Source organism: Nuphar pumila, chromosome 1, assembly GCF_984573655.1.
Source record: "Nuphar pumila chromosome 1, dmNupPumi1.hap1.1, whole genome shotgun sequence".
NCBI classification, from domain to species: Eukaryota; Viridiplantae; Streptophyta; class Magnoliopsida; order Nymphaeales; family Nymphaeaceae; genus Nuphar; species Nuphar pumila.
The window spans coordinates 4,456,308-4,471,376 of NC_143249.1; the positions used below are offsets into that span (position 1 = coordinate 4,456,308).

A 15,069-nucleotide genomic window follows, 5' to 3' on the forward strand; every position below is an offset into this window, starting at 1 on the left:
TCACGCTGAGAACTGCGCATCAAACATACCCTCAAAGTTTGTCTCACTTCCTTTTCCAAATGCATAAGGGTCCACCACCTAACCGTCGTTTTGACAAATGCTTAAACTCCCAACTCAGCTACCAGTTCCCAAACACAGCTAGCCTTTACCAGTGCCGTGCCACTCTCCCTCTTCTCTGGCTGTATGTATATAATATATGTGCGTTCAGTGTTGCATATGCACAGGGAGAGGGAGAGGGAGGGGTGGGGCTCTCAGGAATATCCAAGTGCGAAGGAAGCGCGCCGGCGGGGGCTAAGCACATCTTCATACTATCGGGGCAGAGCAACATGTCCGGGAGGGGCGGAGTGAAGAACAAGAAGTGGGACGGGCGAGTCCCGCCGGAGTGTCAGCCCTCCCCGGCCATCCTCCGCCTCAACGCCGGCCTCCGCTGGGAAGAAGCGCGCGAGCCGCTCCATGCCGACATCGACACGGCCAAGGTGTGCGGCGTCGGCCCGGGAATGCCCTTCGCCCACGAGCTGCTTGCCCGACTGGATCCGACGGGGCTCGTCGTCGGGCTCGTTCCGTGCGCGATCGGAGGCACGGCCATCAGGGAGTGGGCGAGAGGGGGGAGGCTCTACGAGGAGATGGTGAGGAGGGCGAAGCGTTCGGTAGAAGGAGGCGGTCGCATTGCGGCGCTGCTTTGGTATCAGGGGGAGAGCGATACGTCGACGGCTGAGGATGCTCAGCGGTACGGGGAGAAGATGGAGGAGTTGATACACAACGTTCAATCGGATCTGCGTTTGCCTGATCTACCTGTGATCCAGGTGGTGACATTCTTGATGCTTTCGAGTCTTTGGTGATCTCTGGATTTGTTCATACTGGACATCCGTGAAACGTGACGCGGTTCATGAATTCCGGGTAAGAGTTCATGAAACTCGAAGTTCGTGAACTTGGTTGGAGTTTACAAAACACGGAATTTTATTCAATTTCTGTTGCTTTGCTCAGGGACGTGATTTGAAATCATGCGATTTCAGGTCACAGGGCGGACAATATGATTTGGAACCAACCTATGTCACAGTGACACGCCATTTAGGCAGCGTGTCATGGGTGACACAATTAGAGCTTTCTTTGACACGGTGACATGTACATCATTTTAATATTTTTAATAATATTTCAATGAATTTTTTTTTATATGTTGAAATAGAAAAATTAGTTTTATATTCATTAAAAATTTAGAAAAACCCATGTTGTATCCCTTTTTTCAAAAGAGATCTCGAACTCGAGTCGCGTGTCGGGTCATACACCATACCTTTATGACAGGTTCCAACCAGTGGGGCACAAGGTGTGAACTATGGGCTGGATCTGTACCACTTTGCTTGTTTTTTTCAAAAAAGATTATTGTTTTGAGGGCAAATGAGTAACATCGTCTTATTAACTCAACGGGTTAATGATAAACCCAAGTTAGTTTGGCATAAATGTGTTTTTAATTGAAGGAGCATAAATTTAGGTGCGTTTTTAATAATATCGAAAGCTTAGATGTCTTTATTATTTATCACCAAAACCTTAGCTGTGTTTTTTGAAAATTTCTCTAAAAACGAATGTACTTTTGCGGCATGTTTGTTTCAAGGGATTGAATGCTGATTTCATGGGACTGAGAATTTGCTTTTGTGAATTACGTGATCTGTGGAACTCATATTCCATGAAGAGAAATTGCAATCTTAAGTAATAAGAATTCTCGTTTTGCTCGGATTTGTCTCTTTCTTTTTTCTTAAACATTTGTCAGTATGATTGTTGCCATGTTTATATCGATGTGAAATTCTCTATGAAGGTGGTACAATTACATCAGGAGACACCAAGTACATTGAGAAGGTAAGAGAAGCGCAGTTGGGAATGAAACTCCCTAATGTCTACTATGTGGATTCCAAGGGATTGCCCCTTAATGGAGATCACTTGCACCTCACTACCGAGGCTCAAGTCAAGTTTGGCAAGATGTTGGCTCATGAATATTTGAAACATTATAGTCTCTGATGAATATAATGGACCCTGATTGGTTATGGGATCTGCGTTCGGCATGCTGTTCTTGTTCCCTATGGATTTTTTTTTTTGGTAATTCCAAGATTTTGCCAATTCTTGGTGTTTCTGATGTATGATTCCTGTTGCGCTTCTGTTGCTTGTTAGCTTCTTCTTTGAACTTAACTGTATTTTGCAAATGGTTGGTATGATGTCACTCTATTTCCATGAAAATAATATTGTATTGAATATTCTCTTTTGATGTGTTTGGATTTGGCGAGTCTCAAGCATTCGTTGTTTTGAGTTTCTAGAGAATTAGTTTCCTCTGCAGCAGAGCTGTGAGCAGACTGAACTACTTCCCCATGGGAGAGGTATGACTGGGTTTATACATAAAGATGAGAGGAAGGTGGGAAATGCTGGGGCCCAGTTGGGCCAGCCTGGACTTTTCCCACCTATCCTTTTGACCGTTTGTTTCACCCTTAGTGGGAATGGACTGCCAACATAGCACTTTTCCATGAAAGTGGCATGAAACAAACAGGCCCTCAAGAAATTTGGAGAGATCGCAGCCATACAAGAATTTGTTTTTCTCAAGTTATAGCTCTTATTGGCTTCTGTATCTGCTGACCACAAATTTTTAGGGCGTGTTTGCATTCCACAGAAGAAGGTTCCACATGGAGACTTCTTCCATGGAAATCAATTGGCCCGGAAATGAGTGGGCTTCATGCCTTTCTGCAGAAATCCCCCGATTCCATGCAACACAAACACAAGTCACTGACCTGATCATCATTTTCAAATTTCAACTGCTCTTTGCAAAGTCTACAAAACAAAAGGCTTCCAAGGGGTCAAATGAAATGGCTGGATGGTTAGGTCGCTCTATCATAACCCAAGGCTCTCGGATTCAAATCCCACAGGGGTTATTCCTCAGCTTGCATATCTAAAAAAAGGCGTAACAATACTGCAGTGAAAAATCACATGGATATACATTTCAACAAATACAGTATCATAAAGATTCAATGTCTGTCCCTGTCCACGACATCCATGACACTCAAACACCATCGTGCATGTAAAATTTTACTCTTATTATTTCATCGTGAATATTTCTGTTTCATATCTATCACTAAGCAATTAGACCTAAATGACACGTCACTGTAACTATCCTCAAACAACAAGATCTTCGTACGAGTCCTTTTCAGTAACGTTTTATGCCCAAAATTAAACAGGACCATAATCTGCACACTTGAAGTTTCTTGAATGATCAATTACTCTCATCAAAGCCATGAGGCACTGAAAAAATCAGATTGCACAGCAGCTGAATTCAGATTCTTGAGAAGGCCATATGCATAAGTTGGATGGTGGTTCATACCATTTCTAAGCCCGGCCATTTTGTGCAGCACTTTATGAACCAGAAAGGAATGGAACATGAGCCAGTGTTGTAGGGATTGATATGTGAAAATTATGCAGTGCTAGATATGCAGCAATCCCAGATACATAGCCTGCCAAAGCAAACCCACTCACCTGCACACAAAAATTCAATGTTTATGACTGCAAGCTAGAAAAAGAAAAAGAATAAAAAACTAGTGTCTTAACGATCATCACTTTGAAGCAATTTCAACTTGGAGATTCTTCAAAAGGAGTAATATAATAAGTTAATAACTGATTTAAATGATGGATCACCCAAGTCCACTCAAGGTGGGCTCTGATAGATCTACTCGAGTCAACCAAGCTCCACAAAAGCTTGAGAAATATGCCAGGGATATGTGTCTCTAGCGACTCTGGTCTTGGACCCATAAAAGCAAGGGTGAGTCAACATATCCTTTCCCCATTGTTCACAGAGTTGGTTCAACGTGAAAATAAATTGATGGAAATTATGCACCATGACCATGTCAGAATTACCTTTCTAAAGTACCAAAAGAAATCCACTTTTTCCATCCCCATGAAAGCAACCCCAGCAGCAGAACCGATAACAAGCATTGAACCTCCAGTACCAGCACAATATGCAATCAGCTGCCAAAACTCGGCGTCCATTGGGTAGGATGAAAGATCATACATTCCCATTGTAGCAGCGACCAGAGGTACATTATCTATGACAGCAGATACAAAACCTATTGAACTTGCAATCAGCTCAAGACTTGGGATGTTAGCATCCAGGTAATTCGCCAACTCTCTCAAAATACCTGCCGCCTCAAGGCTATGAAGCACAAGAAATGTTTTAGCACAGGATGAACACAAGTGTTTTAAAAACTGCAGATGACACATAAGGGGTGCAGATGCTGGTTAAATGGAAAGGATGAAAAACCTTGTGGGGGTGTAGATGTATTGAGAATGCCAGTCTGGTTGTCGCAAAAGAGATTCTAACGATGTTCACCAATCCCGATGAGAATACCTTACCTTAGCACACATATGCACACTTGGGAAAACAATGCAATGACAGGGTTACATATTGAACCTTATAGACTAGGGCTGGTGTCTGGTGAAAGGGAATATGGAAGAATGCTGCCAAGAAGTAAATGAATGGCCTGTTCCAAGAAAATTGGTGAATTACATGGATTCAAATATGGCAGGCATGGGATTGTTTAGTCCAAGTGGCAATTATAAGATACACACAACAGTACTACAGTGACTTTAACAATGGAATAGGAGAACTGTTAGTTAATAGACAGAAAATAGGGGAAATACACACATTATAGTCAAGAGGAAGAAGCAAAAAACCCAGAAAGGCAGTAGAATAGGAAGAAGAAGCCAACCGTTTTTTTTTATTATTAAAGATATGACTGAGCAGTCTGCAAACACTGATGGTGATAATTCAGTGAGAGCAGATGTTGGAATGATTCCAAAGGAAGAGAAGCAAAAATACAAAATGAAAGGTGGGGTAGGAGGGTTGACAACAGAAGTCAGTCTGAAGGAGATAACTGAAACCCTAGATCAGCCAACTTGCATACTTGGAGAAAAGGAAGCAGGAGAACAGAAACAAAGGAAAATGGAGAAATACAGTAACAATACCTGATATATTGACCATGACAAAGTGTACAGAGTGCAAACATGGAGTATTTTTATTTATTTTGTGCAGCGTGAGACCTAGAGAGTGAATGCATCACTAATGTTCACATGATTTGTAATGAAAATACAAAAAAGAGTACAAGTGGGTGCCTCTTATGGGCATACAAAAACACAAGAACATACACAACTAAGACCACTTATAAGACAATACAAGAGCACAACCACACAAGCCACTTGGGGGCTAAAACACAAGTAAAAATATAGGAATATTATTAAGAGAATGTTTGTGAACAAGCTTAACATACAAGAGGGGTTACACCCCTATTTATACACAAAAGGAAGCAAAGAGGAGCCATTGGGAAGTGCTCCCAACAGCTCTATTCCAAGGAAATTATAAAGACTATAATGCCCTTGAGAAGAAGAATAAAATACACTAAAAAAGAAAGCCCTAAAGTGCCCTCTAGGAACACCACTAATTACATAATGTATAATGACCAAAATACTCCTAATGAGTTTCACTTATTACATTATATATATATATATATATATATATATATATATATATATATATATATATATATATATATATATATATATATATGTATATACTTTAACAAGGGTTATCGGAAGTGCTATAGGACCTTGGGAAGCGCAAAACGTGGCACTTCCGAAACACGCAGGGAAGCACCATAATTAAATGGAAAGCTCGCTTTCCCGTTTTTTTTCTTCTTATTCCTGTTTTTCTCTCTCTCGGTCTTACTGTTTTTGCTATAGTTTATGCTTTTCAGTTATATTATATATTTTGTATTTCAGTTATTATAATATATATATATGTGTGTGTGTGTGTGTGTGTGTGTGTGTGTGTGTGTGTGTGTAATTCATATATAATTTGTTTGACTGTTTCTGAGTTATATTTATGAGTTATATATTTTATATTCCTGGTTGACTGTTTTTGAGCTATATAACTTATATTTCTGGTTGTCTGTTTCTGAGTTATATTTCTGGTTGTCTGTTTCTGAGTTATATTTCTGGTTGACTATTTCTGAGTTATATAACTTATATTTCTAGTTAACTGTTTCTGAGTTGTATTTCTTGGGAGACTTTTAGTCTTATTTATGTGATTTTTCGATTTTCTTTTGATTCCTACTCGCTTCTAGGTCGCTTATGCTTCGCTTCTCTTCTCACTTTCGAGACGATTCCTAGGTCACTTCTAAGTATTAGACCAACAATAACTCAGCATAACCGTCAATCTGATCCTAAGGAGATTACTATCCAAAATAATGAGATATTTCCACCAAAGTCTAAGGATATGCTGCAGGACTATAAAGGAAAATCATATGGTGGTAAAGGAAAATCAAAATACAATCCTAAAATTAAGGATCTGGAAAACAACTGTGATATATTATATAAACTGCCATGCACGTCCAGCAATGGACATGAGATCTTATTGTAGACGTTGCTTTATACCGTGGATGTAGGTCTATTCTTCAAGACCGAACCACGTAACTCTGTTTTATGTTCAGAGAGAAGAGAGAGAGAAGCTTACATGATCTTTAATCTTCTTGATTTTGTTCCTTTAACACTAAGTCGTCCCGCGCTTACTGCTTCCTAAAATTTTGGAAGTGTCTTACTTCCAGCTTCCTCTTACCGAATTGCTTTCCTATCCCACTTTCCCGACTGACAACTCTAACTTTAACACTCCCCCTCAAACTTACGGTGTAATCACCAAAAGTTTGTCAAGCAAAAAATGAAATTGAGGAGAAGGAAGAACTTTCGTAAAGAAGTCGGCCAACTGAAATTCCGATACTACATATGGTAGGATGATGGTCTTATTCAGATACTCTTCACAAACATAGTGGCAGTCTATTTCAATATGTTTGGTGAGCTTATAAAACATGTGATTGTCGGTTATATAGATCACGCTTTTATTGTCACAACATAACCTTAAGGGTGAGAGTATATGCACCCCTATGTCTTCCAATAATCTTTTCAACAACACAATTTGAGATGTTGTGATGGCCATGATATGATACTCAACTTCAGTGGACGACGACACCTTCTGCTGCTTCTTATATTTCCAAGACATCAATGAGTCACCTACAAACACACAAAAACCTATAGTTGAGCGTCTCTGTCACATGGGTGCGGGTGCGGGGGTGCGGCACTTTCAAAAACCTTGGGTGCGGGGGTGCTGCAATATATATATATAAGGGGGGTCCGGGGTCCCCCCCCCCCAAGATTTTTTTTTTAAATTCCGCAACCCATTTCATAGGGCAAAATTTAAAAAAAAAAATCCAAAAAATGGACCAAAATGACCCTTGGTGCGTCGGGTGCCGCACCTGCGTCGTGTCGCGTCGACGCGAGTGCGGCAACTGTCTGGCCGAATCCCTGTGGCATAGTTGAGCATCTATCATTAAGATCTCCCCAATCAGAGTCAATATAAGCAATTAATTTGAATGGAGAGGAGGAAGACAAAACAATCCCCTTAGAAACAAAATTTTCTAAATATCTAATGATACGCATGACGACACTTATGTGCACTGTGGTAGGGGAATGTTGGAATGGACTGGCAGCATGGACTGCATGTGAGATATCAGGTTTGGTAATGGTCAAGTATGTGAGAGCTCTAATCATTTGGCGGTAAGGAGTAAGATCATCCAATGGTGTGCCATCATCTATCTTTATTTTTGCATTTATTACTTTAGGAGTGTCCACCCTTTTCTCATCCGTGATGTCAGACTTGTTTATGATGTTGGAAGCAAACTTGTATTGAGTTAAAAAATAGCCATGAGTGGAATATGCAACCTCAATCCCTAAAAAATATTTAAGAAAGCCTAAATCAGTCATTTCAAAGCTTTGTTTTAAAACATTTTTAATAAAACTAACTCCTTGTTTGTCTCCACTAGTGATGATCATGTCGTCAACATAGAGGAGGATAACAATACCTGCATCAGATCTCTTAATAAACATAGCAACGTCAGTACAATAAAAAGTAAAGTCAAGCTTAACCATAACAAAACTAAAACGATCATACTAGGCTTTAGGTACCTGTTTTAAACCATACAGGGCTTTCCCTAAATGAAGCACCTTTCCAATAGGAACTTCATATCCAGGTGGTGGGTCTATATAAACTTCTTTCTTCAATTCACCATTGAGGCAAGCATTCTTGATATCCAATTGATAAATAGGCCAACATTTAATGGCAGCTACAACTACAAGGGTTCTAACAGAAGTCATTCTAACTACTAGAGAAAAAGTTTCATCATAATCTATGCCATACTCCTGAGAGTAACCCTTGGCTACTAATCTAGCCTTATGCCTCTCTAAAGTTCCATTACTTTTGGTTTTAATTTTAAACACCCATCTACAACCTATCGTCTTCTTTCCATGAGGAAGATCTTTTATATCCCAAGTTTTGAACTTCTCTAAAGCTAGTATTTCATCATTCATAGCATTCATCTATTCAGGATAATTCTTGGCCTGTTTGAATGAGGGTTCAAAGTAAGAAAAATTTTTGGCTAGACAAACACTATATTGAGGAGTAAAGTTTTCGCAGGATATAAACCTATCTGGAGGCCTATGTATTCTTTCTAATTTCCTAAGAATGTTTTGTGTTAGAATTCACAGAGTCCGATATTCAATCACACGAATAGAGAGAGAATGAGAGGAAGAAGGTATGATGTTGTAGATGTTAAAATATTATGTCTCTTTTAACTGCAAACTGAAATACCCATCAGGGGTATTTCAGTCCTTTTACTCAATAGGTGTCAGCCACCCTAATGGGCTAACATTTTTACTTTTTCTTTTTTTATTTACTTTTGCCTTTTACACCTTTTTCTTTTTACACTTTTTTTCTTTTTGACTGTTGTGAAAGAGACAGCTCCATATAGTTGTTGGAGCTGCCCCAACAGTCACAAATGTGACCGTTGGGTGCAGCTCCAACAGTCATATTGAGCTGCACCCTATGACTTCTTTTTGCATTATAAATAGGCCTTAGTGGCCCTTGTAAACATATCATTTTTTGTGAGTGCATATGCAATAACAATGCTTTTGTAAAGCCCCTCTTGGGAACTTATGAATTGAAGTTCATTTTGTTTCATGCTTTTGTGCATGTGTATCCGTGCCTTCGTGCACTTGTGAGTGTTCTATTTTGTGCCTTTGTGCACTCTTTGTATTTCTTGTATTGTGGTGTTACACAATCTCTTTTTGTAGAGATTTTCATATGGTATCAGTGTAAAACCCGAAAATTTTATAAAATTTTGCAAATTGGGCCTGGATCCAAATTACAGATCCAGGACCCATAAAGGGGTTTTTCGCATACATTTACCTCGTAAATTTGATATATACGTATAAGTACAATAATTTGTAATTAACTAAATAATTCGGAGAATAATCATTCAATAGGGCTGCGTAGATGGGTATGGGATCCATATAAAGAATAAGAACAGTGTAATATACATTCTGGGATATCTCATCTGGAGTATGAGAATCTTGGATATCCGGTCTTGGGGAGACTGTGAGGATACAAAAACTCCGTGTGCGTTGTTGCCCCTGAACCCGATATTGAGGTTCTTCTCCTGGCCACGGTTTTAGGGAGAATCCGCCACTTTACCCGAGAATGGTGTGTTAGTCACAGCTGTAAGTTTATGGTACCAAGGAAGTGGCACATGTGGGCGTGGGGTGTCCCTTGTGTCCCCGACATTAGATGTGAAGGTCTAGTGTTTCGATGGATGGTGCTGTTTCCTGATATCGATCGAGGGCTAAGTTGGAACCCAGTAATAAAATACAAATTGTGTGTTAAGCTACACTGAGAACCTACTTGACCTCGGGGTTTGTACCCGTTTGGTGTATCCGCGGGCCACGGTAATTAAAAAGAGGAACTTAAAGTTGTGTGCATTTAATAGGGAATGCATATGGAAAGATGAAACTTAAATGAAAGATAACAGAAGCAATCATGCATTGCACATAATCATGCATTTTTCTGTTATGCATTAGATCATGCATGTTTGACTCATTCTTGATATCATGACATCGTTTGTTGGTAGCATATGACTTACTTTGTGAAATCATGTTGAAAGCGTTTGATCATTTAGTTATTGATATATGACACTGTTTACTGTTATTGACTGGTGAGTAAATGCAATCATTGGTAGTTATGGAAATTTAAATGTTGCAAATTTTATATCTGCACTCACTCAAATCACTGCATGAAATCTTATCCATGTTCTTTCTCTCACCTGGTTTCTTTAGAAGTAGTTGTGCTCAGAATTTCGGTTCTGACACCCTACTTTGTTGTTTTTTTCACAGGAAATGGTGAACAGTGAAGTTGGACATGCATCTGGGGATGGATGAGTTATACTTGGGCTTGTCAGCTTCAGCAGAGGACATAATGGCTCTTTCTTTTGTCTTTCAGTTCTTTTAAATTCTGCAATTGTTACTTTACTTCAGTTGAAGAAAACCTTGTCTTTGAAATTTACTTACTCATTAATAAAAGAGTTTTAGTTGGTTGATTTGGATGATAATTGCAACTTCGTTTGTGGTGGATGGGCTATCCAATATAAAGTGAAACTGTGAGGACCCCAGATCTCTGGGAAGGTTTCCGCAACTCTTAGAAAAAAAAAATATTCCGCATTTTAAAAGGGTATGGATTGGGATCGTTACAGGTTTGGTATCAGAGCCCACCACAAAGACTTGCAATTTTGATCATCTTTTGAGTATTAAAAATTTTTACTTTGGTTTATGAGCCCTGTCCTGAAGCGTCGACAAGTGTGACTCGTCCTCCAGAGCAGTCTTCTTCACCGGTATGATTATTTAATACTTTTACTTTAAGTATGTGAATTCTGTGTGATTGATTGCAATTATAGTTTAATATTCCTTGTTGTGAATTTAAAAGTCTGATGTGAGTATATGAATGATTATTGTTCGTGATCAACCCCAAGGGGGAGGATCATAGAGGGTCTAAATTTGCGAGGCTTACGTGCGATATTTAATTTTGGTACTACTCACATTTAGTACGTTCTAATTTCGCGGACGAAATTCTTTTAAGGGGGTAGGGATGTAAAACCCGAAAATTTTATAAAATTTTGCAAATTGGGCCTGGATCCAAATTACAGATCCAGGACCCATAAAGGGGTTTTTCGCATACATTTACCTCGTAAATTTGATATGTACGTATAAGTACAATAATTTGTAATTAACTAAATAATTCGGAGAATAATCATTCAATAGGGCTGCGTAGATGGGTATGGGATCCATATACTGGATCCATATACATATATATATCTAAATATATATATATATGTGTATACTCATAAATAAATAATATTAATATTGGTAATACTATAGAAATATAATATACATATATATTAAGTGGACTCGAGGATCCACAGTTGGATCCACCCGGATCCAGCTAAGGATCCGTTACTATTGACGAACCGGGTCCATTTTAATAATGGACCCAACATCGCGGGTCACGGGCTCGGACCCGGACCCGAGTTCTTTTTAAAAAGGGGCAACCCGATAAGGGTTGCCCGATAGAACCCTTGCAGGATATGGAAGGGGGGCAGGGGGGTTACGCAGGCCGTAACCGACCTCCCCCATCTCGGCGAAAAAGGAGGGGCCTGGGGCCGATAAAGGAGGGGAGTGGAGAGGGGGTCTTGCCCTCTTCACTCAGCCTCATCTCTCTCCCTCGTCTCTCTCTCTCGTTCGGTGCGCACGCGCTGGAGGCAGGGAGGTCGCCGGCAAGTTTTGGCCATCACAGACCTCCGGCGAGACTCCTGTCACGGCAGCAGCAAGGTGCAACCCCCAGCCGACCGTGCCTATGCGCCTCCAGCCTTAGGTCGCCGAAAAAGCTTCAAAACTGGTACGGGTCTTCTTGGAATCGAGGTGAGGGATCGAACATGGGTTCGATTCCCTGTGTGGGTTTGAGGGGAGGCTCCACCGAAATTCTGGAGTGGGGATTTCTTTTTGAATCCCACATGGGAAAACCCCAAATCTTGGATTTGGGGGTTTCGGTTGGCATGAATAAAGGAGAGGGAGGAGGTTATGAGGGTTGACAGAAACCCTAATCAATCGGATTTTTGGGGGTTTTCGGATTTTCATCATCAAGGGGAAGAAAATTCTGTTAAACCCTAGATGTACGATTTGGGGGTCTCTCGTTTTTATGCAAGAAGGGGAACCGAAGGCCATCACGAACCCTGGGGTTACAGGGGAAGCTCTAACTCGGACGGAAATTTAGGGTTTAACTTGTAAATGCTAATTCTTGATTCTAAGTGCATAGTCTACACAGATTTTTGGTTCGGCATGCATTAATTTAGGAAATCAGTATAGAAGCATCTGATTAGCCTAATTTGGTGTTTAATCTGTCGATTTTTGGGGTAATCACGACTCTCTTAAAGAGATTTGATTCACGTGTACGTGAAGGTTGATAGATTTAAACCCTTGAACTTTAGGTTATTTCATGTACAATGTTTCTTTTACAGTTTTCATTTGACTGCAGTATTCTTGATCATGGTTTTTATACCAAGTTGCCACAGTTGGGTCAAATTTCGGTTTATGTATGATAAAGTTCATGTTAAGAGCTTGGTTCATCATAACTTCAGGACCATGAAGTGTCATTTTATAGCATGGTTTTCTTAATTTTATTAAGATGATTAGGATTGAACCTGCCATCAAGATTCAGAAACATGTTTAATTACTTTGAAGTTCCATATCATGGAGGCCGGGGTATTAGGTGCACCTGCATATCCCTGTGTGTGGTATGTAATCAGAACAGGGATTGACTTTATTTTAAATCTTGGTTTAGATAGGCCGTGTGTGTTAAGTCCACAGGGGCTGACTTTATTTAAAAAAAAAAAAAAACTCGGTTTAGGTAGGCTGTGTTCTATGGACATGATTGAGTTTTATCAATCTGTGTTCTGAAAGTTAAGTCTCGATACTGTTATCTACCTGAAATAGGATTATTTGAACTTGAGTGCTTGTGTTCTTGAAACCGAATACTGAAGGACTGTTTGGAATCTGAAGTTGTTGTTGATAATGGGATGCATATTTAAAATAGCCAAAAGTTTTCAAACCTCCATCCTTGATCTGCCCCATTTGCATCCCTAGTTGGATTTGGGCTGTGAACCCGACATGGCTGACCCGAGAGGGCTGTACGCATTCTTTTTGTAAAAACATATATATTAGATGGGTTAAGTTCGGGCTTGCTATTAGTTGAACCATGTACCATCAATGCCTTTGATATCCATCCAAAGTTTTGCTGTGTATGTTTTGATAATGAACTATTAGTGCCTATGTTGATTTGATATTTTCCCAGTTCCAATGTTACTATGTGATACATTAGGTTTTGATTCATGAATTGTTAGTATTGTTACTCGTAACGAAACTGTTTTCCATCTTCAGCAGGCAGATTTCAATTGAAACTGTATCTATGTAAAAATAGATAACAGGCTATTCTATCTTGAATTAAGACAAATGGAATCGGGTTTCAGTGCCAAATAAAAAAATAAAACTCTTGTTATAGGATTGAAGGGAAGTGTTGGTTTTCGATATATTACTTATGTTTGCCATGGAGGTGTATGATCTCACTTGACTGTTATGAATCAGATTTGATGGAAATATGTTCCAAAATTTTTATAAATATTGTGTATGATATAAGTCTTGATATGAATAAAGGGAAATCTTAGAACATATGCACACCTATATATCGGTGTCAATAACTGTTATTGTTATGATTAGGGTACTCATGAATGTGAGCATGATCCAGTATTGATAATTCTTCTTGGGTAAGAATACTTAAATTGTGCACTCACACACTCAAAGAAGACATACTTTGATTAATATCTGTATGTGATGTAGGTGACACACACATAGAGGAAATGCATCTGTTTAATAAATGACATGCATATAGTCGGATTATGATTTCATGAGTGCATATGCTTTTGGCATTTTGGTTTAGTGTTATGATTGAAACACTACTTGGTTTTATTATGTGATGCATCGATGGCCTAGTTGGACCATCACCGGCCCGGAGAGCCGTGGGTTTGGTTTTCTTTTACATATGTTTTTAAAAGCATCACTTAAACCACATAAGATGGTTTGGCACATAAAAACACTGTTCTAATGGTTTTTACGGGCTGGAGTCCCGAATGGGTCCCTGCAAGGGAGGATGCGGGGTTTTCACTTTACTTTTGCATATTGTGTTGCAAACTTAAAGAATGGAATTAAATAAAAATATAAAGAATAAGAACAGTGTAATATACATTCTGGGATATCTCATCTGGAGTATGAGAATCTTGGATATCCGGTCTTGGGGAGACTGTGAGGATACAAAAACTCCGTGTGCGTTGTTGCCCCTGAACCCGATATTGAGGTTCTTCTCCTGGCCACGGTTTTAGGGAGAATCCGCCACTTTACCCAGGAATGGTGTGTTAGTCACAGCTGTAAGTTTATGGTACCAAGGAAGTGGCACATGTGGGCGTGGGGTGTCCCTTGTGTCCCCGACATTAGATGTGGAGGTCTAGTGTTTCGATGGATGGTGCTGTTTCCTGATATCGATCGAGGGCTAAGTTGGAACCCAGTAATAAAATACAAATTGTGTGTTAAGCTACACTGAGAACCTACTTGACCTCGGGGTTTGTACCCGTTTGGTGTATCCGCGGGCCACGGTAATTAAAAAGAGGAACTTAAAGTTGTGTGCATTTAATAGGGCATGCATATGGAAAGATGAAACTTAAATGAAAGATAACAGAAGCAATCATGCATTGCACATAATCATGCATTTTTCTGTTATGCATTAGATCATGCATGTTTGACTCATTCTTGATATCATGACATCGTTTGTTGGTAGCATATGACTTACTTTGTGAAATCATGCTGAAAGGTTTGATCATTTAGTTATTGATATATGACACTGTTTACTGTTATTGACTGGTGAGTAAATGCAATCATTGGTAGTTATGAAAATTTAAATGTTGCAAATTTTATATCTGCACTCACTCAAATCACTGCATGAAATCTTATCCATGTTCTTTCTCTCACCTGGTTTCTTTAGAAGTAGTTGTGCTCAGAATTTCGGTTCTGACA

The 15,069-nt window shown here is 39.5% G+C and overlaps 1 protein-coding gene and 1 pseudogene across 2 annotated transcripts in view; one reads left to right on the plus strand and one right to left on the minus strand.

Annotated features, from left to right (window-relative positions):
• The first annotated feature begins 59 nt into the window (after positions 1–59).
• On the plus strand, positions 60–2,250 carry LOC149847742 (putative carbohydrate esterase At4g34215 pseudogene; annotated as a pseudogene). The gene has a single exon (XR_016431188.1). The product of XR_016431188.1 is annotated as a putative carbohydrate esterase At4g34215 pseudogene (transcript).
• Positions 2,251–2,945: 695 nt separating this feature from the next.
• Positions 2,946–15,069, minus strand: part of LOC149847743 (sodium/proton antiporter 1-like) — a 67,363-nt gene continuing 55,239 nt past the window's right edge. The window contains exons 9-10 of the mRNA XM_089998436.1: positions 3,883–4,177; positions 2,946–3,504 (exon numbers count right to left, since the gene is read on the minus strand). Of these exons, the coding sequence (XP_089854562.1) occupies positions 3,385–3,504; positions 3,883–4,177 (415 nt within the window). The 3' untranslated portion in view covers positions 2,946–3,384. The remainder of the gene's footprint in view (positions 3,505–3,882; positions 4,178–15,069) is intronic.